The following is a 25,836-nucleotide window of genomic DNA, read 5'->3' on the forward strand; positions in this document are numbered from 1 at the left end:
TCGTCATATGATAAAAAAGAAACCACCACGAATATCTGAGACTAAATCGCGAATGACATAATTTGAATCTCGTGACAGTATTCAACTTGAAGCGGCATATAAAGCATTCCAAGATGGTACAGGGAAGGGTGGAACAGGCCCATCTCTTCAAGAAAAACAAAATAAAGCCACAAGAGTTCAGATCCGTAGGGCTCAACGGCTCGGAAAGGACCTGATCAGAGAGGATCTTTGTGACGAAGACAATATATCAGCTTCTCAAGAATATGATACGCCTGAAAACCCCAATCCCTACGATCGCCACATTGCTAGTGTCAGTCAAACGACAAAGTCTGCCGGAACACGAGAAGGACAACACCGACCTACTGGTAATAAAACCTTTATCGATAAGGTACAAACGGCAAAACGAGAGAAGGAAGAGCTCAAGATAAAATCAATGGACTTCTCCACAGCCCATCAAAGAGCCTACATCGTAGTAGAGCTAAGAAAAAATTCTAATCATAAAGTGAAAATAGGAAAAAGTCCCTCTTGTGGTAGTGCAGATTTCGTGAAGAATTCTGGAAAAGAATTATGTAAACATATAATATGGACATTACTTAACATATGTCGACTGCCGGAGAATAGTAATCTGTTGCATCAACTGTTTTTAACTGATAACGATGCCTTGTCAGTTGTTGGAAATTCCTACTCAGTCATTCCGCAAAACCTGATGTATAAAAAGGGCACCAACAAAACTAGAAAAGAAGTAATACAGGAACTTCTTTCAAATGACCCTTGTAGTAAAACCAACAAGTCTGGACTCTAGAATTCAAGAAAAAGAAAAGAGGACCAGCACCAAGATGTTGGGCTTGTAGAAGAATACAAAATGAAGATGAATTAACCCTCAACGTTAAAGGGCTTTTTATGTCCCTTATGAACAGAATTTCGTTACAGAAACAATGTTTAATTTTTGTCCGAAACAACAATGCGTAAACAATATTCCGCATTGGACTAATTTAAAACCACCGGATAGAATCAGAGCGGGCAGATGAATTAGTGACGTCACAATAGTAGCTTTGAAAGATAATGGTTTGCCTTTGTAACACTGTAAACTGATTACAAATTTTAGGGATCGATGCGTTTGAACTTCGTGGGTTCGTTGTTTGTCTAGCTGAAGGGACGTGTTTGAATTTTGAGACTTTGATGTCTGTTTTGCTCCCTACTTCTTGCAAATAATGGTAAACTAAAATTTCAAAATTTATTATCCGCTAATTTTAAAGCTATCGTTATTGCTATTGTTTTTAGAAAACTAGGAAACAATAAAAGTTCAATTTTCGGACCCGCGACAATTTACCCGCGACCCGCGACCCGCGACACGCGCCGATAGATTATCTGTAATGGCGCACCCATACATGGTCTGTAATTACATGCTATGATTATAAGAGTTCGTGGAACTGAAAGTATCTCCGTATAATTAGCTGTTAAACTACAATTTTATTTAATAGTTAAAGATTCAATACATATATCTTACACGTGTATGTTTGTGTAACATTTCGATACCGCAGTTGCTAAGAAGCAATCAAAGTATCTGGCTACCCTCCTCGGGTAGCTGATTCAAACTTGGTCTAAAGAATTTTTCTTTCCATCCTTCAGTAGTTGAACGGTAGTCGAATAATTAATTAGTACATTAGAGTAAAACTGATAGCGAGAGACAGCCATGGATGAAATAGTCATTTGGAAATCTATAATTCTGAGATAAATGGAAAAAAAAATGTTGCTTCTGTTGTGGAAGATCATTTGTGATCTGTCCATTGTAAGCCACGATAACATACGCTCACCAAGTTTGTGATCTGATGTTTAATGATAACACCAAATTCCTCGATTTAGGCCAACAAGTACTAAAGTCCATGAATTAAATAAATTGTAAGTCATAATGTGACGATGCCGACATAACATAAAGCAAGCGTCAAACCTTTCTTTTCTTCTGAGGGGATTTGTTGATGCGCTCTGTTCATTGGCTGAGCTGACTTGCACCTTGCTTTCGTCACTTTACCATTCGCATCCGGGGATTTCATCCCTTCAGCTGAAGAGGGTCGTTGAGGCACGCTGGGAGACTTATTTCTATTTCCGGCCGCCGTCTTCAGTAGCTGTCTAGGAGAGAGATATTTTAAAGAAATTTCTAATTTCTAGTCCAGATATAACCGTAACAATATTCTTATATTTTGCATATTTGTAAACCGACAGTTCTGAATGATTTGAACCCAGCAGTATCAGTATTCGTCTTGTGTGATTGTCTGGGCGAAGGTAGTGCGGAAAAAGAACCCGAGGGGGGGACTCCTATATGAAAAGGACGGGTGGGCCCGTCGGAAATGTTTAAAAGAGCCCCTAAGGGGTACCAAGATCTGTTTTGTGGGCATCGCTTGAAATTTTTCCACCCCTAGGAGGTACCAATTCTAAAACAATTCCTGAACTGACACTGACTTTTTTTAGCTCAGTCCCCTAAAACGTACCGCTAAAGCTCCCGCTATGGACCCCCCGCTATGGACCTTTTTATGCTGCACACCCTAAGAGGTAACATTAACCCACTTTAATTTTTAACCCTAAAAGGTACGACAAGGACCCCCGTCCCTGTAATCTGAGAGCCTCCCCCCTCCCATCCCCCGGGAAAAAGAGCTGTTGTTGGTGACTGACGTTTCGCCAATGTGAACGAAAGTCATTTTATTATTCAAGGTGTATGTCAATGCATGGTGTCGTAAGTATGGTCTGTTGGAACCCTTTAGCCGTGTGATGGTATTGACTGTAAGACTCGTGTAACGTTTGTCAATGGTCGTCGGTTCGCTCCTGTCCATTAAGTTACTAAACCACTGAGTCTACTAACTTTGCATGTAACGCTTCTTGGAGGTTCTCTTTTTCTTTGATGAAAATAGCAAGATGTTCTTGTACAAAGGGAAGGTTAAGCACGGTCCCAGCTCTGAAAAAGAAAGTTTAAAATTTCTTTGTAAACATGCAGTCTTAAATCACTAGTACACTATTACAAACAGACTACATAGTTAATCATTCTCACTGTGCATGTACAGCACCTTACTGCCCAGGCAAAGGTACGATATGGGTGGCAATAATTAGCCTTGGCAGAAGATCGAACAATAGAGATGTACGAGATTGGTATGAGATGGTGCGAAAGTCCACAGGGCCATTTAGCGACTGGCGATTTTCTGCTTTACCCAGAATAATTTTCTGCATGACGTAACATGATAACGTAAAAAGCTATAACTTCTTTCTTATTGCTATCTTAAAAGTAATTATCGGGCGCTTGATTTAACACTACGGCAATGTGCTGACAAACATGGACAAGGAGTGAGAAGAAAGAACTGCCGCTTACGATGGTCTGTCATCCGGGGACTTGGATAGGAGCTGTTTGATAAGCGCCCCTAAAGAGGATGAATACTGTGGTGGGACCTCCTGGACGCAGAGGGAAAAAATGGAACATTAGTAAGTTTAAATGGAGGCCTTTACGTAAGAAACGTTCGTTGATCCAATATTTACATTTACACTACTCGTTCCTTTATCCTGATGACTCGCTCACTATATTAGAAACTTCATAAATCTGTGTCAAGCTAATAGCCTCGTCAGCAATCTTCCTCCTTCGTAAGAAGATAACGCGAGGAGCCCATAAAGCGTCCGGGTGGGAGGCTTAATCTAAAGCTAAGCCTCATCAACACGGACTTTTTCGGAATGAATCTCTGGAGACAGAATCCTAGGGGTGTTATCGAAGGAGAGAACGGCAATTTTTTTTTTTTCCATTTTGGTAGATTTGCAAAACTCATCCCACCCTTACAAATAACAATAATGATCCCCACCCTACCCTTCTCATATAACAATTAGTACAAGACTCACCCCATGATCTACTTTGACGATCTTGTAAAATAAACTGACAAAGTTCGATGCGTCAAAAGCGTAACGTAATGCACACATCTCAAACAGAAGACAACCAAGAGCCTAACATGGACAAAAAGGAATAAAATATTTATTAATAATTGAAACCCGATTAACTTATAAAGGCGTTACAGTATACTACATGTAAGTCAGCTTTGCGATCTACATGTATAAAGTATTGTGCAAATGAAATGCAAACGAAATTCGCGAAATTCGGTATTTTTAACGAAAATAAAGGAAATTTCGTCGAAAACAAAACTTCGAAGAACTTTCTTCAAAAATTCGGCAACTCATTGTTTCTACTTATGCGAAGGGCTCGTAAACCTTTGCAACGAAAATTCGCGTTACCTTGTGAAATCTCGTTCAAAAAACGCTACACGTTTTGAAAATTCACTTCTGTAAATTCAAAAAAGATTTCATTCTAAACGAAATTTTCCTATCGTTCTGTACATGTTTGTAATACAGGTTTTCGGGGATTTTCAGGGAAAGAACGCAACATACAGCTGTAAGCAATACCCTTTGAAGGGCAATCATGTCCACACAAGCTTACCCAGACATCAGCTTTAGAGCTGTATGGCATATCTTGACATAATTCTGGACTAAGATAACACGGTGTACCACAACAAGTCTGAGCCATGTCAAATGTGTTTTCCATCATTCGTGCAATTCCAAAATCACCTGGCAATAACAAAAGAACCCGTCCTTTTTTAAGTTTAAGATGCACCATGGAAATTCTCATTCAGCCAAAAGTTTTTTTGTTTATTTTTTTTTTCCTGAAACTGGAGACGTCACATGTACCACAAATTATATGATCTCACAATGCATGCATAACTCAAGACAAACAAACTTCCCAAAGAAAAAAATAGGGATAGTGGTACAGTTCATCAGTTGTGTGAGCTAGATTTGCAAGAGCTATATTTATTGTTTTAATATGGCAAAGTGCAGGGCTCTCAAAGATAATGAATTTTACTTGTTTTCTTTCTGTGTTGAAATTACTACATATCCACCCAAGGGCATGTTTAAAAGATGAATAATGGCAAAATGATGAAATGACTCTTAAAAATGTGGGACACAGTTAACCCATTTTATTATTGAAAGCTAACCACCTTCAAGTCAGTGATATTTAGGCTAACCCGAGTGCTATTTAGGCTAACTGAAGTGCTATTTAGCTTACCCATAGTGATGCATAACCTACATGTAGATGGCAGGCCTAAAACAGGGGAGAGGGGAGGAAAAGTAGGCGGGAGAGCGGGGATGGAAGGAGATGGTGGGGGAATATTTCCTCTTCTTCCTCACAGTTTTTGCCTTCCCTGCAAACCTGTTCCTCATTTTCTCCAGCAATACTGAGGCTAGCGAAATGATGCATACATTTATACCTATTTTGATGACACCTTTCTTGGTCAAGAACACATTCTGTGATTTTAAATCTCTGAAAAAAAAACCCAGTTAATTAAAGGTTAATGTTAATTCAAAAAATAGACCCACCGTGCTTTAAAGAAATGCCAATTGAAAGTCAGTATGACACCAAAGAAGCTCAGAGAGAATGGAATTACTCCACCTGCAACTGTTGCTCAGTTCTCATGTGATATTGTGAAAAATTAACTAAATCAAAGGAAACTTACATGTAGTTATTATAGATGTACATGTATTATGTCTTTTGTAGTGTAAATACTCAAAAGCAGGTATCAAATATATTGGCAGATGGACACAGTTAAAAGATGACTTCCTTGGAGGGCCTTTTAAGGGGGGGGGGGGTTGCATGTTCCCTTGATCCCTTAAAAACTTCATTTTATTTCCCTTCTTTGATTCCCTACTAATAAAATCCATTGTTCCCTAAACTTTTTTTTTTGTCAAAGTTCGGTTAAATTGTAGATATTATACCCTGTTCCCTCAGATCTCCCAAAACTATCCCCTGTTCCTTGAAATAAAATAATCACGTTCCCTCCTTCAGTCCCAAAAACCTGTGGGAGGCCCTCTACTTTTCGGAGATTACTTCGAAAACATGACAGTTCATATAAACCTTTTTGTTGGATTTCTTGAATTATTAAAATAAAATTAATATTACGTTTTAAGTGACTTGAGACTGTAGAGGTACTAATAAAAGAGATCACTGAAAATGATTCTGCACAGCACGGACAGGAAACACTGACTAAAAAATAAACTTGAAGGTTGAACTCAGTAGCTCATACAGTACCTATGAAGAACTTTCTTGGAGTGAATATGATGCAGAGCCATAGTCATCTGAATAAACCACTGTTGAGAGGTATTTAAAAGGTTGTCATAATTAGCCTTCAACTGAAATAATTACAATATAAAATAATGTAGATGTCGTAGTACTTGAGAAGAGACTATGTCAGTCATCATATTGAGTGAACTGAACCGTTACAATTCAATTAGGGACTGCTGTTTTGACAATCAGAATGAAAGTCATCAGCAATCAAAAGAAAAGTGTTTGTCAGTCAATAGTGTTGTAAGTCTTGTTGGTTGAAGCTGATTGGTCAGTTTAGCTGTGATAACATTGGCTGTAAGATGCACGAAACATTTGCCAGTTGGATTTTATATGCTTAGGGTAATAATTAAAACACTCTAAAGATAATAACAAAACAATAACATACCGGGTTTAAAATTTACTCGTACCTGTTAACTGTACTCTCACTGGTTAAAACATAAAATAATAATTATAATAAAATATTATGCGGCCCATGTCTCAAGTGCACTTCCAAGCAGTTCAAGTGGTTCAAACATCACAAAAGGACTTGTCATCTATCTACAGTGTAAGGGCACATTAGTCCTTCAAATGAAAGATCTTGTGCCATTCACAGAAACTGGCAAACTGTAAGTAACATGTTTACTTACTTGCATAATTTGTTCTTCTGAGAATGGAGAATTTTTCTGAAAGAGGGCATGACATAAAATATATATAATTATATAAATATTATCTTTAAAAATGTATCGTAAATAAATATACTTATTAAACAATATGCCATATCATAAAATAATGTAGTCCAGTGGTATTGAAACTACAACAGACAAGAAAACATAATATTTAAAAACTGAAAGAGTTTTAAGTACTGTTAATATCTCTGAAGAAAGATATTTTTTTATAATTTTGTTTGATGGATTATCTACTCAAGATCTGATGGTAATGGAAATTGAAAAAAGAGGACATTATTTTTTTCTTCACTATACCACACCGTAGCTTTGTGTTTTCAGGTGAAGGTGAAGAAGCGACATTTATTAAATGAATATCTTTTTTTTTTTTTTCGATCTTTTGCAGATTCCATCAAGCATGTAAAAAAATCAGCCATATACACTTTAAAGCAAATTAAGGAAGGTAAAGAGTACAAAATAGAAATGAGAGTTCTAAGATATATCAAATTTCTATCTATCTGCTGCTCAAAATGAAAACAAATCACTAATTCCTTCTACATATACATACAGTAGTTGATTAGGGTTAAATAAACAATTCATCTTCTGTCAATCATTGTATTGTATCTTTGAATCTTCAATATAGGGAAAGTAGCATTTCTACCTTTGATGTATTTATGGTGATGGACAAAACACTGACCCCTAGTCCATGGACTACCCCAATGGACTACCCCAATGGACTACCCCAATGGACTACCCTAAAATGGACTACCCCTAAAAAAATACTATTTCAGATGAGATGTATGTAAAGAAGCTGCGATTATATACTTACACTGCACAGAGGATGCTTTTCTTTTCATTCCGCATCGCCTTCGGTCGCCATTTTGAATAACTATACTGAATAAAACAACTGCTGTACACAAAAAGCGTGGACTCAAATCAAATCAAATATTCTGTGGACAACTCAATCTTGCCCCCATGTGATTCAGTAGCTCATGCAGGCTTTCTCGAACAGACGAAATGATCTTCAGGATGTTACTCATGATTTGTTTTGCTTGTTTTGTGCCGAAAATTATGGCACAGAAGCAGCTAGTCTTCTTGTTTTCTCCTGCATGTATCAAAATGAAATAGAAATGGGAATGAGGATAAAGCTATGGGACAGCAAGAAATTGCAACGACTACGCTACAAAAATTCAGAGTGGAGTGGAAGCAGTAGTATTCTTGGCTGGCCTGGACTATAATTATGTGGAAATTTTTGTGGTTTTGCGAGACTCAGTATATGGAAGCCTATCGAAGCCTCCTCCTCCTTTGTTACTGGAGTATGGACCAATTTTGAAACAGTACACTTGGACAAATCCTCCGTGCAGTGTAAGTACATAATCGCAGCTTCTTAACATACCTCTCATCTGAAATAGTATTTTTTTAGGGGTAGTCCATTTTAAGGTAGTCCATTTGGGTAGTCCATTAGGGTAGTCCATTAGGATAGTCCATGGACTAGGGGTCAGTGTTTTGTCCATCACCTGTATTTATTGCTACTATAGAATTTCAATTTGTATTTTTATAGTTTTTCAATTTGTATTTTTTGTCTCTATTGTAGCTGAAAAACACACTTAGGGAGCTTCAATAAAGTTTGTATGTACTGTATGTATGTATGTATGTAATTACAATGGACTGTCATGATGATCCATAAGACTATAACCTGTACCTCCAAGAGCTAGCTTTTGTAAATTTACTACATTCGATTTGTATACACGTATATACCAACCTCCCTTGCATTAACAATCCGATCTTGTAGAGTTCCTCCATCACAGAAATCCTTCAAACCATTATATGACAAAAATCTTCAACTGATAAATACTACATTTTTTTCTAATTATCTAAATTCTATTCAAATAAAGGTACATAAATTCCAAGCTTGGTCTCTCCATATTGTGTGATCTTGATCTTTGATCATTTGTCTGATCAAATTAACATGATTCTGTTAAGCACCAAGCCAGGGTGATACATACACATAGTTTTTTTAGTACCCTTGCATTAGCTACTGGACCTAATATTAAGTAAAGTTCTTCTGCATTACTTGCTTACAGTAATAAAAGAATGTACCCGTTCTCTCAACCCTGTTGTGCAAGTGAGTACCAGCAAATTGCCTACATGCACAACATATGTCGAGGAAAAGGTTGTTGAACAAGGCATTCGCACCGTCTTTAAGTCCGACACGACACTTCAGTCACACTTAGTGCGACCAAAGGACACCGTCAACCCGGCTAAACAAGATGGTGTTGTCTACAGGATTCCCTGTGAGTGCGGCAAAGTCTACATCGGGGAAACAGGGAGATCTATGCAGGAGAGGATCAAAGAACACAACAGGGATATACGACTCGCCCGAACCCAGACCTCCGCCGTTTCTGAACACACCCACGAGACCGGCCACTATCCTATCTGGAATGAGGTCAAGTTTATTGATCGAGATCCTCACTGGTACACACGTAGGGTCAAGGAAGCTATTCACATAAGACTTCACCCTAACAACATCAACAGGGATAGTGGAATTGAAATTCCTGAAGCATGGATACCCATGATCAAGAAACACAACAACAGCAGAATGGTACAACAGCGGACCACTGAGGGAACAGCTACTCGCCGGAATAATGGAACAATAGGAGGATCGAAATGCATCAATCCCAGCCGACCTTTGTGATATAAATGATACCGTGCAATCAGTCGACCTTATCGCCTGAAGAAGACTAGCAGTAAGTAGTCGAAACGTCGCGATCTACATCTCAAGTGACTACATCGTGAGACAAACGATAATACACTTTATTATTGCATCTACCAGGATGAATAACAACAACGTTTTCCTCGACATTGACCAGAAATATGGGCGCACAGCCCTAAGGTTGATTCGTCGACATGAGCGTTGCTCTCGCAAGCTCGCACGCTATACCAACCATCTCATCTTTCTCACAAGGTGTATTAAGAACCACATTGTTCCAAGAGATCTGCAAGTTCGGCCGCCAGTTCCCACCAGAGGCGCACGCAGAGTCGCTGAACTAGCATCCATGAGATTCCTGAGGGAAAGAATCAGACTGACACAGAGAGCCAAGGCAGATACGAAGAAAGAAGCCGAATCAACAGCACAGAGCATAACATCTGCTCTTTCTGCGGATGACGCTGCAGAGGTACTCGACAAGGTTAAATCCACTACCCAGCGAGTCTTTAATACCACCAAAGACCGTCAACAGCGCAAGTTTGAGAAACTTTTGCGAGAGAAACAGTCTTCTGTTTCTCCTACAACTTTTGTCGACAAAACAAAGTGGGTTATCAACTTGTCATCCAGGACCCTTAACGAGGCTGAGGCGTCCCTACTGAAGAAAGGTCTAAATTTCGCCATGACTCCTACGAGCATCCCAGCCACCGAGATCATCGCCAAAATTGAGTCAGCAGTCAGGCTACTAGATGCGGAGCGAGCAGACACAGTCAGGAGATCCGTCAACACCATCCTTCAACAGGCACAACCACCCACGCCCAACATCACGAAGGAACAGCAGGAGGCTCTTAAAAGCTTAAAAGAGGACAACTCAATCATGGTCCTTCCGGCCGACAAAGGACGCGCTAGCGTAATCCTGGACGCTGACACATACCACGCAAAAATGTCAGCGCTAATTGATTCCGGACCGTACCAGCTGCTCAACAAAGATCCGACAGACCGCTAGACCCGGAAGCTATCTGAGAAGCTGCTAACCCTGAAACGGAGTGGACACATATCAGAGGCGGTTTATAATAAGATCAGACCTCGACACAAACAACCACCTAGGATCTATGGTTTGCCAAAGATCCACAAGGCCGACACACTGCTTAGGCCAATTGTGTCGTGTGTCAACACCTTTGCATACGACCTGTCTGCTTTCTTGGCTAATGTATTATCTCCTCTTGCAGGTAACTCGAACTTCACAGTGAAGAACTCAACTGACTTCGCCTCCACCATCGCCAGTGAAGAGATCCAGGACCACGAGATCATGGTGTCTTTCGACATAGAGTCACTGTTTACCAACGTACCGATCGAGGGCGCCGTACAAGCCACGCTACAAAAAATGGAGAACGACGCAGGCCTGGCTGACCGCACGACACTTACACCAGTTCAAATCGTGGACCTCTTGAATTTCGTATTAAGATCTATGTACTTCCAGTACAACGGATCGATTTACGAACAACGAGACGGCACAGCCATGGGGAGCCCTGTATCCGCGGTTATTGCTAATCTCTACATGGAGATATTTGAAGAACAAGCAATAGAGTCTGCACCTTGCAAGCCTAAGATCTGGAAACGCTACGTAGATGATACTTTCACCATCCTGGATCGGGATAGAGTTGACGTCTTCCTGAAACACCTGAACAGTCAACAACCATCAATCCGTTTCACCACGGAGATCGAGAACAACAACAAGATTGCCTTTCTCGACACGTCAGTTTACAGAGAACCTGATGGCCGCCTTACCACCAGTGTCTACAGGAAACCAACACATACTGATCAGTACCTAGCATATGATTCACACCACCCTCGTTCAGTAAAGCGCGGTATTGTGAAGTGTCTGTACGACCGGGCTAAACGTATCGTCACCAAACCATCAGTAATCGCTGGAGAGAAGAAACATCTGTCATCTGCACTTGTTTCTAACGGATATCCCTCCTCTTTTGTTCAGAAGATCACAAAGGCACGAACAACCCCAAGAAGAGAGCCTGTCGCGGAATTTAAATCCACCGCCGTTTTACCTTATGTCTCTCCGCCGCTGCCTAGAACAACAAGGCATTCGCACCGTCTTTAAGTCCGACACGACACTTCGGTCACACTTAGTGCGACCAAAGGACACCGTCAACCCGGCTAAACAAGATGGTGTTGTCTACAGGATTCCCTGTGAGTGCGGCAAAGTCTACATCGGGGAAACAGGGAGATCTATGCAGGAGAGGATCAAAGAACACAACAGGGATATACGACTCGCCCGAACCCAGACCTCCGCCGTTTCTGAACACACCCACGAGACCGGCCACTATCCTATCTGGAATGAGGTCAAGTTTATTGATCGAGATCCTCACTGGTACACACGTAGGGTCAAGGAAGCTATTCACATAAGACTTCACCCTAACAACATCAACAGGGATAGTGGAATTGAAATTCCTGAAGCATGGATACCCATGATCAAGAAACACAACAACAGGAGAACGGTACAACAGCGGACCACTGAGGGAACAGCTACTCGCCGGAATAATGGAACAATAGGAGGATCGAAATGCACCAATCCCAGCCGACCTTTGTGATATAAATGATACCGTGCAATCAGTCGACGTTATCGCCTGAAGAAGACTAGCAGTAAGCAGTCGAAACGTCGCGATCTACATCTCAAGTGACTACATCGTGAGACAAACAATAATACACTTTATTATGCACAACATATACGTGAAAATAAAAATGCCAGTTGGTAAAGAAAAGATAGATTTAAAACAAAAATCACATTAAGGTTGATACCTAATAAAATTATTTTCACTATACACTCCCCTGATGCAATTGTTGTATCAGGGGAGTGTCCAGACAGTAGGATGTGTGTCCATTTATTTTTAATTAGAAAATTCAATTAAGCCATAGATCACTGACCAATGTAGCTGGTATATATATTACATATTAATTTTCATCAATTTCTCACCTGTACAATGAAAAGTAGCTCCTCTGATGAATCAAAAAATGATTCTTGTAGTGAAACAACATGAGGATGTTTTAAATGAGCTAATATGCTGCAATTTCAAAAACGTACATGTAATTACTGTCTTATAACAAATATTCACTATTCAGTGCATGTTTGTACATACTGTTAAAAGGAGGTATTTAATTACAGTTTCAATATATGCATGAACATGTCCGCTGAACAGGAGGACAAAACAATTGATATGCATGTACCCTGTCCACAATATTGCACTGTACAGCTACAGGTCCAAATTACATGTAAACTCTGCCACAACAATACGCAACATTTATGAACAAGATAATGGCCCAATTTATACCAGAGACAAATTATCCATCTGAGACGGATAATTCGTTGAAGTATAAATTTGGTACGAAGACGAATTATGGAGCAAAATTCGTCTGAGGCTGATTCGCCTGTTAGCATGTCTTGAAGACGTGCTAACAGACGGATAAATCGTCTTAGACGGATGATCCGTCTCTACATTTGTATCTAGACGGAAACGTAGAAGGTTTGTTTGACAAAGTTTCCACATGAGAGGGATTGGTTTCTATATTAAATCTTCAATTTCTCCAAGAATGAAATGAAATGTGTCTCGATTAACTCGAATTCTTTTCTTGAACTGCAACTCCGACCAGTTTTGAAGGCTGTCCTCCCACCCCCATGTCTAATGCTCTTCTTTGCCATTTGTTTGTCAGCAACGCTACGAGTGCTGCTATATTGTTTTTGATCTCTCGCCAAGCTTCCACTCGGCTTGACACCAAAACACTCATCATGTAACACACGTAACACGTAACATATATGTAGACAAACTATTTGTCTAAATCCATCTTCAGATTTATACTTAGACGAATTATCCATCTGACGGATAATCCTTCTAGATGGAAAATTCGTCTCTAGTATAAATTCAGCCAATGGTATAAAAAAACTTGACCCCTGAGATTTTTTAGTGGATAATGTCCTGCCTATAATTAAACCTCTGACAGTTACATGGTACGGTCTGACTTGTACCTTGCTTCCTTTACAACAGCTTCTTTTGTCCTGCTCTTTTTGTTTGGATCTAAGATTATTTCCTTGATAGCAACATGCCTGTAAAATGAATAAATAAATAAATGAATAAATAAATATAAATGATTATAAATAAATGAATAATTAAATAGATAATAAAATAGTTCAGTCATTGAAGAATTCTTGTCTATATGTATATGTACTGTATATGCACCATACCTCAAACATCTACATGAATTCTAACTAACGGCATAATGGAAGGGGTGCATGGAAAAAAGCCCTACATGTAAGTGACTCTTGATCTCATGTCAAATTCTCCTTTTCTGTACAAGGAAGTGAAAAGCAATTTGCCAGGAGAATCTTGCAGTCTATCAGATGTCACTTAGGGTCTTATTCCATGAACTCTTCAGTTTATTGACAGCAAACTAAGTGTCCTGTAACTCACACAACAGTTGGAGGATTGGTGACCTGGTATTAAAACCGGAACATTGTGGGTCTTGGAAACTTTTGATTCCATCCCCAAATCTTGGAATCCTTTGAGATGAGTCATAAAGTCTCATTTGAGACTTTATGACTCATCTCAAAGGAAAATAAGTACTATCGTAAAGATTTAAAAAACCTCTGTGATAACAATCTTCTTAATTAGCCTCATGCATTGTATGAAATTGGCACTGCAAGTATTATTTACATGCAGAGAAGCTAAATTAAACCAAGGGAATCCCCTCAAAAGCGTCTCCATCGTAGTTCGATCAGTATGCATAAATATTAAGAAAAACTGAGTTAGACTACCCGATTCTGCATGAACTCACCGAAACATGAATTGTAAACATGGGCTTAAAAACTTATTTACAATAAATATTAAGGCAACATTATTAAGTATTAGTCTACATGTACATGACTAAGCCATGCAAACTACGCGGGTTAAAATGTAATGAAAACTTATCAAAACACTACGCAACGAACCTTCCATTTCCTTTCTCGAATGCTAGAATGACCTTTCCACCAGCTCCTTTGCCAAGAGTTCTTACCACTTCATATCTCTCCATCGCCTAGCTCAATCAAATTTTATAAGCTTACTTTGTGGTGCAAATGACGACTTTGGTTTCACATGTGTTGTTGAAAACTTATGTGATCTAGAGAGGTATATTAGGGCGGAAGATAAGTATGATCGGAAAAAAGAGGCTGAGGACGGAATTCTTGCGCTGATTGTGTAGGATTTCCATTGTCTAAGCGAATAGAACTACTTGGAATTCCTGCCGTTCCACTTTCGTTTCCAATGTAATCGAACGACGGGCTGAGTAGCCAGGCCTCAATCTAAGCACATAAAGCGTGGTCACCAAGTAATTGACTTCTCCTCTCAAGGTTTTGTGGGATTTTTTGCTTTACGGAGTACTGAACAGTTCCGTTTGGGAGTTTTCAGTTTTGTTGAAATATTTCTACCATTTAAAAAACATCTTTGAAGAAAAAGGCGTTTGTAATGGCTATTCCAGTGGCACCTCAACCAGTCCAGCAGCCAAAGTCGTGGGGTATGTTTTGGCAAACTGCTAATCAATGCTTAACACATGGCTATGTACATGTAAAAGACTTCAAAATCCACAAACGTCTGACAAATCTGTATTTCGACATCGTTTTAACCTTACGTCTTTTCCAGTTTTCAAGGTGTAGAAAGAATGTGGCGTAAATGATAAACTTCATTATGCAGAGTTAAAGTACAAACATACTTTGCGCTATAAATTGAACAGCATAGCCTTTTCGAAAGCTTTTCTGTTTTTAAAATGATCGTTACAATTTTTACTCTTTTTCAAGAGTAGGCATTGTGGTTTCTCATTTCATTATTGTTTTGATGGTGTCTCATACGTTTAACCAGTTAACTCGATTTTTTTTTCTGTAATTGCTGGTGTCTTTCTACTGTTTCTTCTTTTAAACTGACTCATTAATAATTTATGTTTAATTGAGCATTCCATTTGATGAAAGGGTAGTCTTGACAATCTTAGCATTGATTCTGGTTTTAAAAAGAAAGTATTGGATTCCCACTAAATATCGTAATTGAAACTTCACATACCATCTGTAATATTCTATTAAGCTTGTAATATCACACCAAGGGAAGAATATTAGAATTTTCATGTCCTTGGAATGAGTAAACTTGATGTTTACTTTTCTTGTCATTTTTATCACCTGACTATTTGTAAATGTGTAATCTATTTGCATATCAGTAATACTTGGGCTCTACTCATTTGAATCACTAAGTAACAGAAACACACAAAGTACGGTGGAATTCAAAAAACAAATTTGCTTTAATAATAAAATTGTACCATCTTAATTCCTTTTTAGAGCTTAGCTTGTATGAACTCCATCGCACACCTCAGGAAGCCATCACAGATGGAACAGAGATTTCAATTTCACCTCGCAGCCTCCACAGTGAGCTGATGTGTCCCATTTGTTTGGACATGCTCAAAAACACAATGACAACCAAAGAGGTGGGTCAAATGTTTAACTGGCTAATTAAGGAAAACAGGGCTTGTACAGTGTCATGTAAATCTATATACATGTAAAGTGCTCTGAACATGAGCTTGTTGTAATTTCCTTGATATTGATTATGTGACACTCATCTCTTAAGTGTAGAGGGAAAACTGAAATTGTTAAAATTAAGGAATGTTTGTCACTAAAAGAAGGTGTTCTTGCTTGGATGGTTCTGTTACAGCTGTACATACTGTAACCGAATCTAGTGAATCATAAAATTATGATTTATTTCAAAGCAACGACATGTATGCACATCCCAAGGTACATAATAGTTAACAAGAATCTGTTCAAGAACGTATTGATAAACCTGTTAAAGTATAAAATTATTCTTTATATCTAGTGCTTACACAGATTTTGTCAGGAGTGCATCATCACTGCTTTAAGGAGTGGGTAAGTACAAGACAAGTTTTATCTCAACTGTGTCAACTGACTGAATGAGAAACCCAGTTGTGAGAGAAAATTGCATTGTATCTGAGCAATAGGCCCTTTGCACGATCCGGTCACATGGTACAAAATCACACATGCTGTTGAGCAAGTTCCGCAGTGGAATTTCCAAAACAAAGGCAGGTCCAGGTGGACTGGTACGAGTGGCACTGTTTTGGAAGTCCCACTGTGCAACTTGCTCAACAGCATGTGTGATTTTGTACCATGTGACCAGATCGTGCAAAGGGCTTATTATAGTGACGTACAATGTATTGAATATAGCTGATGGAGTATACATGTACATGGTAAATGTTTCATTTCACTTTTAATGCCCACATCAGAAACAAGGAGTGCCCAACATGTAGGAAGAAGTTGATTTCAAAGCGCTCCTTACGTCCAGATCCTAATTTTGATGCACTCATTGCAAAGGTAAGGGATTTCTTCTGTGATTAGCTGTGACATTGCATTTACAGTATTCTAACAGTTGCCAATTATGGTCATTGTCGGTGTAAATGACTGACAGTATAATTAACTTGTAACTTTGATTTTATCCTTAAATTAACAACACCATTGACAATTCTGCAACCTGATGACCTGATATTAAAATATATTTTAATTTATTATTTGTCAATTTTTGTTGATGCTTTGATTGCTGTATGTAATCACAGATTTACCCAGACAGAGATGAATATGAAGCTCATCAGGTTGGTAAATCATGAGTTTAATGCTGTGAATAACGTTCTTTTAGTCTATACTGTACATGTAAATTAATGTACATGTTGTTTTATATGAGTCTATATAGCGGTACATGTACAGTGTGTTAATTACTCTGTTACATGTATGTTTAATTGCATGCATATTTTGCCAGTAACATTCTCAAACTCATTAATAATATTATTCATCAAGTTAAAACAAAGAAAATCACAACCGTGAAGGAGGTTTGGATACCCAGTCTTAATTAGCATAGATTTTGATGATTTTACTTCTCCATTTATCCCTGACTGTACTCCTAATGTAAAAAATGTAGTGTTTTGTTTTGATTGAGAAGATATATCAAACACTCAAGACAGTGTTTCATCGGCTATCCAAACGCTTCGAATTTTGTCAAAAATACTCCGCTGCGCGTCATACTTTCAACTCACTTCTCGGTGTTTGGATATCCCGATGAAACACTGTCTCTTGTGTTTGATATATTACATATTAACAAGCCTTGGCTCATGCTTTTTTTAGCTGCTGTTGTAAACGGGCATATGTATTCTTTAACAGTCATAAATTTTGCTGTTCATGGATTGCCAGTCCTTTGCAGTTCTTTGTTTGTCGACAGTAATTACTAATTCCTCGGATGTAGAGTGTGAACCCTCAAGTGGAGTCACTGTGCAAGCCAAATGCTCTTCTTCTCCAGAGTAAATACGACAGACCTCCTCTGATTATTGAATGCCATTGCATAATAAATTGTTCTGAATATGTTCTTTCTTTTAAAATCACCTCTAGGAGAAAGTTCTACAGAGATTAAATAAACACCATAACCAACAAGCTTTGACCAGTAGCATTGAGGAAGGACTTAAACTCCAAGCAATAAACAGAGCACAGAGAGTGGTATGTTTGTTAATTTACCAGATAGTATGTCTTGATTTTGGTTTTATAGGCTGGGTTCCGCTGTACATACATATAAACATGGGTTTAGTCTTCGTTTGAGCCTAGTGAGCCACTGGGTTGGCATTTATTTCCCAGTTTCAGACGGACTATGAGTACATGTTCATGCAGGCATTTAGCCAGATGGGTGTCCAGGCATCCTGTGGAAGGCCACTTTTTGAAGGAAATTGTTTTATTAAATTTCATGTTGCCTTATAAATTGTTTGTTTGAGCAGGCCCTATAACAAATTTTGGACACCCACTTTTCAAATTGTGGGTAAAAGCCTGCATGTATGGTACTGATTTATGCTCCTGGCCCCTATTATTTGTAGGCTGAGTTACACCATCTAATGGATGAATCGCTATCCAGTGGATAAGTGGTAACAAAACAAACTAAGCTATTGACTGGATAGTGATTTATCTACTGGATAGCGTTATCCACCTTTTGAACAAACTGGGCCAGGGGGGCTGGGGGACTTTGAAAATAAAGACAGTGTAACTGGGAACACAAAGCAATGAACAAGCATGGTTCAAACTCTGACTACGTGATCCAGAGTCAAGCTCACTAATCAAAAGACTGTGCTGAACTCCCAAGTCATACATGTATTACACCTGCTGAAAAAGCAAGAGCACCGCAGTAAACCAGGGCAATGCTGGCCTAAACAGTGCTAAGTGTAGGAAAAGTAAATCTCAACAGGCTAATACATTTCCTGACTGCTTCTCTACATGTTCCTTAATATTTCAGAGAAAAAGATCATCGGATGACCCATCAGCAGGTAACTATTAATACCATTATTTGTATCCTTGCATGTCCCTACATGTACACTACATGTCTCTAGCTAGCATACTGTACATATGTACATGTGTGGAGAGAAAGAAAAAATCTGTGAAATAAAAATCTGTTCACATTTTTAAGTGCCCAGGTTTTTGCATTTATCTTGTTGACTGTAAGTTCCGGTCCAGATAAATTACACTGTATGTGAATTTGTCCAGCTCTACACTGTATAGCAATCAAATGAGTGTCAGTTTGATTGATTAGAATACACAGTTTGCACCTTCAATGGAGTGCTTTAATCTTTCTATTAGCCCCAGGGATCCCAGTTACACCAGGTGCTACAGGCCAACCACCAGCAGGAGAAGGTGGAAGCAATGTTGTACGTAAGAGACAGAAGACTTCTTCAGATCCTGAATCCGATGCAAGTGAAAGTAAGTTTTACACAGGACACATCAGAACCAAGTGCTGTGTCTCTTGATGGGAGAATTACATTTCGCAAGACCAGTGTTCTCCTTTTCAGGCAGTAACCAGTAAAATTTGCCTTCTGTAGGACCACTCATTACCGCCTAAAATCCCTTGGAATTCTTGAAATTCAACAGGTAAAAGAAAAAAATATAGTTGTTTCACCGACGTAATCGGTATTTTATCCTTGTAAAAGAATAAATAAACAGATTAAAAGATAAACTGGGCAGGCTATGGCTTGTAAGTATTACTATCTGTGGCTTTCAAACTTCAAGGCAAGATCCGCGAATTTTTGGCGGGCTTTCTGCCACAATTCCATCGTGGCAGATGTCATCTCTTCGCACGTGCATCGGTAGTTGTTTACGTTCAGTTTCACGATGAAGCGACAACGAACCCTGTTCTCATTTCTCTCCCTCATAATGGCAAGAAGTCACGAATGGAAACAGTTACAGTTCCATGAACTTCCCACCTAACTATTGGCTTTAGAAAACTGGTGTTGTTAAATTCATTCACGTGTGGTGATCAAAAACTTTATCTTTGTTACGAAATGCTCCACATTTAGGTCAAAAGTGTTTAAAATCTATTTTCAGACGACGTTTGAGAGAATCCTTGATAATAAAACCCTTCCAGAACGTGAATGAAAACGAATATGCAGTGATTTCGTTTGGTTTTGGGAGACAACCGCTGATTTTGTAGTGACACTTCATGTAAGCACAGCGAGGATACCCCGGAAGTGGCTTTTGCCTATTTTTCTGTGACTTAAGGTTACAGTATGCCTTCGGGTCGGCAATTTTCTTCAAATTTGGATTTTTGGGTCAAAATAGTGGTCAAAGAATAATCTCTGATTTCTAAAAAAAAATTTTGAAAAAGACTAAATATTGGCGGAGAAATGGTGATTTTACGTTTTCACCAGAAGTAATAGTTTACCTCTTGATTGACAGCCCTATGGCGCATATCCAATCAACCGAGACGATTTTCGTGGGAATTACCTATATGGATGTCACAAATTGACTACTCGGTTGATCAGCATTGTTGTTCTGACTACTCAGCATTTTTGATATTAGGCGTGTCTCTATTAAGTTATAAGTAAACATAGACCACATTTAAACCATGGACCGGTTCGAAAAAGCGAAAACAGCGAAGAACTAATGAAAATACATCAGTGAGTGAAGAAGTTCGCCATGCGGATGAAGCTATAGTTATCGTATAAGGCGGGCAAATATTCGTGGTAAGAGAAAAGAAAGGTTCTGTAAAAATTTCGGAACTTGACAGCAATAAAAGGGATGCTAACAGAGACTCTTCTGATGAGTCCGATATCGACGAATCGTCGGACTCATTGAGACCATTTGAAATATTATCCATGCACAGTTGCCCACACACAGTTTCTCTCCACGCTGTCTTTTGTTTGTTTCCTTCGCTCAGCCACTCTAGCGTTCGTATCCTTTTTAGTCTTCCCCATTTTGCCAGACCAGCTTCAAGAAAAACCGAGTTACAGAAAAATTATCTCTCTGCCTTCAGTTCCTTGAGCGCATTGCGAAACACAAGGGTTTTTTAGAGATTCACGCGTAAATTTCACCAGGAGGTTAACGGTAGTAAAGTTTCCCTGCACTGATTGGCTTAGTTATCTGAGAACCCAGTTGAAGGCGTTTGTGGGCGGAGTTTGTTTGCAAAGCAGAAAATTTTTCTTAGCGCTGTTTTCTCGAATAAATTTTTTCACTTGAAGTAGACACTTTAAAGAGTTATAACTCAAAGGGAATTTGTTCAATTGCTCTTAAATTTGGACAGTGGCTAGTTTAACATATAAACTACAAAAGCGTGTCTGGGAATTGTTAATTTCGAAATACTTTTTCTTCAAGAGCGATTTTTGTACGATCACTCCACATTTTTTTAATCCTATTTCAAAAATGTTCTGTAACTTTTTACTGCAATCGAATATGCCAAAACGCAGACACAGTTTTTAAGTGCTTTGGGCCCTGAAACCGAGGAAAAACTTAAATTGGCGAAAAACGAAATTCGCTTTGACTTGTAGCTTTCGAAAGGTGATTCGTGCGCTCGCATTTAGTGGTCGTGAAAAATTCGATGATTCATTTTCTTTCAAAATTGTTGGTATAGTTTGATAGCCAGCTCCATAAGCTTTAATTTGATATGGGTGTTTAGGTATCTACAGCTTAGACTGCACGCGCTACATTGCTTGCGCATGAGACACCCCTGAAGGTATACTGTAACCTTAAGGGCAAGAGAATTAAGACAAAGAATAAACACTTAAAAATGAAAATGCCATTTGATTTCATTTGACATCTAAAGCCAAAGTTGTAAAATTAGGGAACTGTAATGCATATTAGATGGAGGTCTTTTCAAAGAAATGTCTTTACTAGAAAACGACAACATCGGCGATGAAGTGGCTTTGCAACTCGAGAAAGAAACACCTGTCTTGGAAAGCACATCACGTGCATTGATTTGAATTCCATTTAATGTACAGAGCAGACCTAATAAACAAGGCTGTGATTCACCTGATTGCTTTACCAGTTTAAAATGCTCTTTTACCTGTTGTACTGAAAACAAGGGAGAACCCTGCAAGACTGTCAAGAATCATGTCTTAAGAGAGAGATGTGACTTTATAGCTGTAGTACTGACATTCCACATCGCAAACTGTAAACTTTCTGGCAAGTTCGACGCTGGACAGCAGCCTTTTAGACAAACTGAAATTAGCTATAATAAAGGCATGTAGGTTATGTGATGGTCAAATTCAATATTCCCAGAAGTTTTTGGTTTTCTGTTCTTTTGTTTTGTTGTTGTTGCTGTTGTTTTTGTTTTGGACAACATGGATATTGACGAGGAAAGCTCTTCCTGGTTTATTAGTTAATGGTGTAGAGCATTAATTTTCCTCCAGAAATGACAGAAGAAGACAACATTTGTTTGAGATGAATGGGTGGAATAATAGAGGTGTGCACCGGTACCTGATAATTAATTATATGTTAATTATATTTTTACAGATACCTTAGATTCCACTGGAGAAGCTACTGCTGAAACATCAGAACCAGTAAATGTAAGAATACTCTTAGTACAGTAATTTCAGCAAAAGTATCAAATATTATAAAAAAAATTTGTTAACAACTACAGTCTGTATGGCCTTGTTAACCAGACAAACCCCAGTTTGTGACCATTCAGATGAACAGCACTTTATTTTAATAAGTGCTGTTGCTTTGCGAAGTGAAGAGTTAGGTTGTTGAACAGCACATGATATAGAAACTTGTGTTGTCTTTTCTAATATGTAGTATTACCATGGCTATCAATAGAGGCCGTAACCCTTATCACCCATTACAGCTGAGCATACTCGATGGGCCGTTGATGCTACAGGTGAACTTGCCTGTGGTTGATCAATACTAATTCACCCAAGGCCATGAAGTATTAGTTAGAGGTGTAAGGATCAAGGTCACCTGTGGGTGAATCAAAACTAAATGACCAGCCAGATTACAACCCATAATACAGGTACATGCACGGCTGTACATAAGGAGATAATGCTGTGTCAGTAGCTAAAATGATTGTGTTATTGCAGGAGATAGAACTGGTCTTTAAACCACACCCCAAAGATCATGACCCAGAAACGGTGGCTCAGCAAACGCGCTACATTAAAACTACAGCTAATGCCTCAGGTGAGTCAACCTACTAACTGGGGTCCCAATGATTTTACTTCTGGTCATTATCAGTCTCCCTTTAAGTTCCACCTCATCTCATTTCTCATGAGATGATTCTCATTTTTCTCAAGAAGCATCTCGGCATTTTGTTTGTGAGGAACTTGGTTTCTAGGATATGTTAAATGCTTTTAGACATGTTTGGTTACAAGTCTGTATATGTATTTGTTTTTGGTTTGTATGTAGTAACCTTCTAGTTATAGTGTCATTTTGATCACAGCTACTGAGTTATTTTGTCTCTTTGCCTGTAGTTGACCATCTTGCCAAGTATCTTGCCATGAGACTGGCGCTAGAGTCCCAACAAGAGGAAACTGGTTAGTGAGAAAAGTCTAATAGCCAAGTTGTTTTGGAAGTTAATTATAATAATTATTTCAGAGATAACTGCACTTACCTTAGCAGGTCTCGGAAAAAGTGCTGTCGGACCATTGTCCCAGACAAGTAGATTTCCTTTCTTTCAAGAAACTTTTCATTCTCACTTTCCCAATGGGCGAGGGCTCCACTCAGGCAAGTTATCTGCCAACTAAATCGTTAAAAGAGCAAACTAAGACTTCCCAGGGCAAGCAAAATTTGAGAGCTACTCATCCAAAGCTAAGCTGGAATTCAAGTTTTTTTCAAGCCCTGGCTTAGTTGTTCATACATTTGATGGCTATATGTCAATGTGGTTATTATTCTCTCCTCATTTTGGTAATTACATGTATATGTTTTTAAAAATATTATATGTATATTAATGACAGGTGGTAACACAACTGAAGAGACCAGTGAAGTCCCACAGTTCACAATATACATTGCAAGCATGCCAGGACAGTATACAGTGAGTAAATTGCATGTCTACTTGTACTTACAATCAACTGTGTGGCCAGTATATCACATTGTGTTCAAATGCTTTCCACGCAATGCCATTGACATTGTACAGGTAGATACCCACTGAAGTAAGCTTTCTTGAATTATTTCCTTCCATAAGGTGCAGTACACTGTACATGTTGTATACGCTGCAAGCCTATACAGCATTGATCAATATTATCTCCACAGTCTCCATCTGTGTTCGCTGTCCAACCAGGAATGTAGCTCAGACTCTAAGAGAGCCTGTTAGGGTGGGATATATTTTGTTAGATTCTTGCAGTGTGTAGTAATTGGTTAATTCCCTTTATTTCAACTTTTCAGCCTCTTCCCGGTTCAATGATATTGGATTTTGTCAATGAGAAGGTACATTGATTTAAGTCACATATCATGTGTTGGTGCACTATCTATCTATCATCTACATGTATCTATCTAAAAAATCAGGTTGATAGTTCCTCATGCAGTGTTGTAGGAAATACTACTAATAGTGTTAATAATATACATGAAAAAATTACTCGATTCTGATTGGCTGAGAGCAGTGCAGTTCAAGTGTAACACCAGTGCAAATTACACATGATTGTAATTCTGGATAATGATTGGCTGAGAGACAATAGGAAATTTTCGAAGCCAATGATATTACATAAAATTATGAGGAAAATTTTGTGCGGAAACTTTGAAAAAAGTTTTCTCAAATGAGGAAAAAAGGGCTTCAAGAAAGGTCTTCCGGCACTTCCTCCATGCAAATGTTTTCATGTTTATAATTATTATTAATAAGTAATCATACAGTTTTTCTCATTCAATTTGGAATTAATTTGCACATGTGAGTTTTTCAAAAAGCTGAAATTGCACGCACCAAAGCGGCCCATGCAATTGCAGCTTTTTGAAAAACTCACTCGAGCAAATTAATTCCAAATTGAACTCGAAACCGTATGATTACCTATACTTATTTGTTTATTTGCCTACTTGTTTCTCTGCAATAGGATTACTGTACTTAGTAATAGGTATCATACTTTCAATTGCTTACATTTTGTTGATTTTGTTGTTCAGTGTTGTTGTTGTTGTTGTTGTTTGCAGTACTGGAAAGTGAACAAGCCATTGGAGATGTATTATGCCCTTACCAAACCACAGAGCTGACAGCATTCATAAGCATTATCATACAGACCTGCCTCAATTTTGTCTGCCACAAAAAAAAGCTCTAAACGAGTGACAGGCTGCTGTTTGGACACTTCCATTCTTTTTTCGTTTAACTCGGTTAACAGCATAGGCTCCTTGCTGTAGCTTTGTAAAGTACTTAAAGAAAATAATATGCATTCTGCCTAATTTGCAAAGGTTCTTCATGTTTTTGTTCTGAGTTTATAATGCAACCTGACTTTTTGCGATTCACATTATGTTGTAAAAATGTGTCAGTGATTGTCAGGTAACTTTAAGTCTAATTTATATTGAGCCTCTCTTAGGAGCTACAGGAGACACTTTGATGTTTTAAAACCCTCTAAGTAGACCCAGTTAAATGTTTGTCAAGGGTATATCTTACTGGGTAACTGTTACAAATTGGCATTTGAAGTTATGACATGACCTGTTTTGGGAATCTTAGTTTCATCTCTCTCATATTGCTTGGCAGTCTTAGCTGAAATGTTGATTATGCTTGATCCTGTATCAGAAAAGTATTGTACCTTTGATTACCTTATTTGTTGCAATTACTCTGTCAAATAAAGTCATTTGTAGCCTGTATGTATACATTTACCAAACAGTTGCATTCACAAGGGTGTTTTGTGAGGTTTTATTATTCCTAGTTTTTATTTTGTTTTTTACAGCTTAGTTACATTGTATTTTATTAGTTATTTTATTTTACCCATGTTTTAAAATCATTGTAAAGCGTTATTGGATAGCGGTAGAAATAGCGCAATATAAATAAAGTATTATTGTTATTGTTGTTAGCAGTAGCAGTACCAGTACCAGTACCAGTACCAGTACCAGCAGC

At 38.5% G+C, this 25,836-nt stretch overlaps 2 protein-coding genes across 2 annotated transcripts in view; one reads left to right on the forward strand and one right to left on the reverse strand.

The window, feature by feature from the left end:
• The window catches only part of LOC145500682 (serine/threonine-protein kinase Nek1-like), a 19,830-nt gene extending 5,077 nt beyond the window's left edge, over positions 1-14,753 (reverse strand). The window contains exons 1-12 of the mRNA XM_081480207.1: positions 14,481-14,753; positions 13,521-13,598; positions 12,474-12,561; positions 8,543-8,593; positions 6,766-6,801; positions 6,104-6,162; positions 5,286-5,338; positions 4,460-4,587; positions 3,871-3,972; positions 3,356-3,435; positions 2,855-2,947; positions 1,949-2,127 (exon numbers count right to left, since the gene is read on the reverse strand). Coding sequence (XP_081336333.1) covers positions 1,949-2,127; positions 2,855-2,947; positions 3,356-3,435; positions 3,871-3,972; positions 4,460-4,587; positions 5,286-5,338; positions 6,104-6,162; positions 6,766-6,801; positions 8,543-8,593; positions 12,474-12,561; positions 13,521-13,598; positions 14,481-14,563 — 1,030 coding nt within the window. The 5' untranslated portion in view covers positions 14,564-14,753. The remainder of the gene's footprint in view (positions 1-1,948; positions 2,128-2,854; positions 2,948-3,355; positions 3,436-3,870; positions 3,973-4,459; positions 4,588-5,285; positions 5,339-6,103; positions 6,163-6,765; positions 6,802-8,542; positions 8,594-12,473; positions 12,562-13,520; positions 13,599-14,480) is intronic.
• A 152-nt stretch (positions 14,754-14,905) lies between these two features.
• Positions 14,906-25,792, forward strand: LOC145500690 (E3 ubiquitin-protein ligase RING2-like). Its single transcript, XM_081480214.1, has 14 exons — positions 14,906-15,043; positions 15,849-15,994; positions 16,378-16,427; positions 16,802-16,889; positions 17,129-17,164; positions 17,952-18,056; positions 18,838-18,868; positions 19,179-19,298; positions 22,323-22,375; positions 22,886-22,982; positions 23,273-23,335; positions 23,756-23,832; positions 24,183-24,224; positions 24,933-25,792. Exons 1-14 carry the CDS (start codon positions 14,995-14,997, stop codon positions 24,990-24,992), a joined length of 1,017 nt encoding a protein of 338 aa, XP_081336340.1. The 5' UTR covers positions 14,906-14,994; the 3' UTR covers positions 24,993-25,792.
• Positions 25,793-25,836: the final 44 nt, after the last annotated feature.

This window comes from Orbicella franksi, chromosome 10, assembly GCF_964199315.1.
Source record: "Orbicella franksi chromosome 10, jaOrbFran1.1, whole genome shotgun sequence".
Lineage (NCBI taxonomy): Eukaryota > Metazoa > Cnidaria > Anthozoa > Scleractinia > Merulinidae > Orbicella > Orbicella franksi.

Excerpts from the sequence above, each read along its gene's own strand:
- LOC145500690 (XM_081480214.1), top strand. The coding sequence starts at position 14,995 with ATGGCTATTCCAGTGGCACCTCAACCAGTCCAGCAGCCAAAGTCGTGG. Across the intron at positions 22,983-23,272 it reads AACTACAGCTAATGCCTCAG|TTGACCATCTTGCCAAGTAT; the intron begins GTGAGTCAACCT and ends CTTTGCCTGTAG. Across the intron at positions 24,225-24,932 it reads TGGATTTTGTCAATGAGAAG|TACTGGAAAGTGAACAAGCC; the intron begins GTACATTGATTT and ends TGTTGTTTGCAG.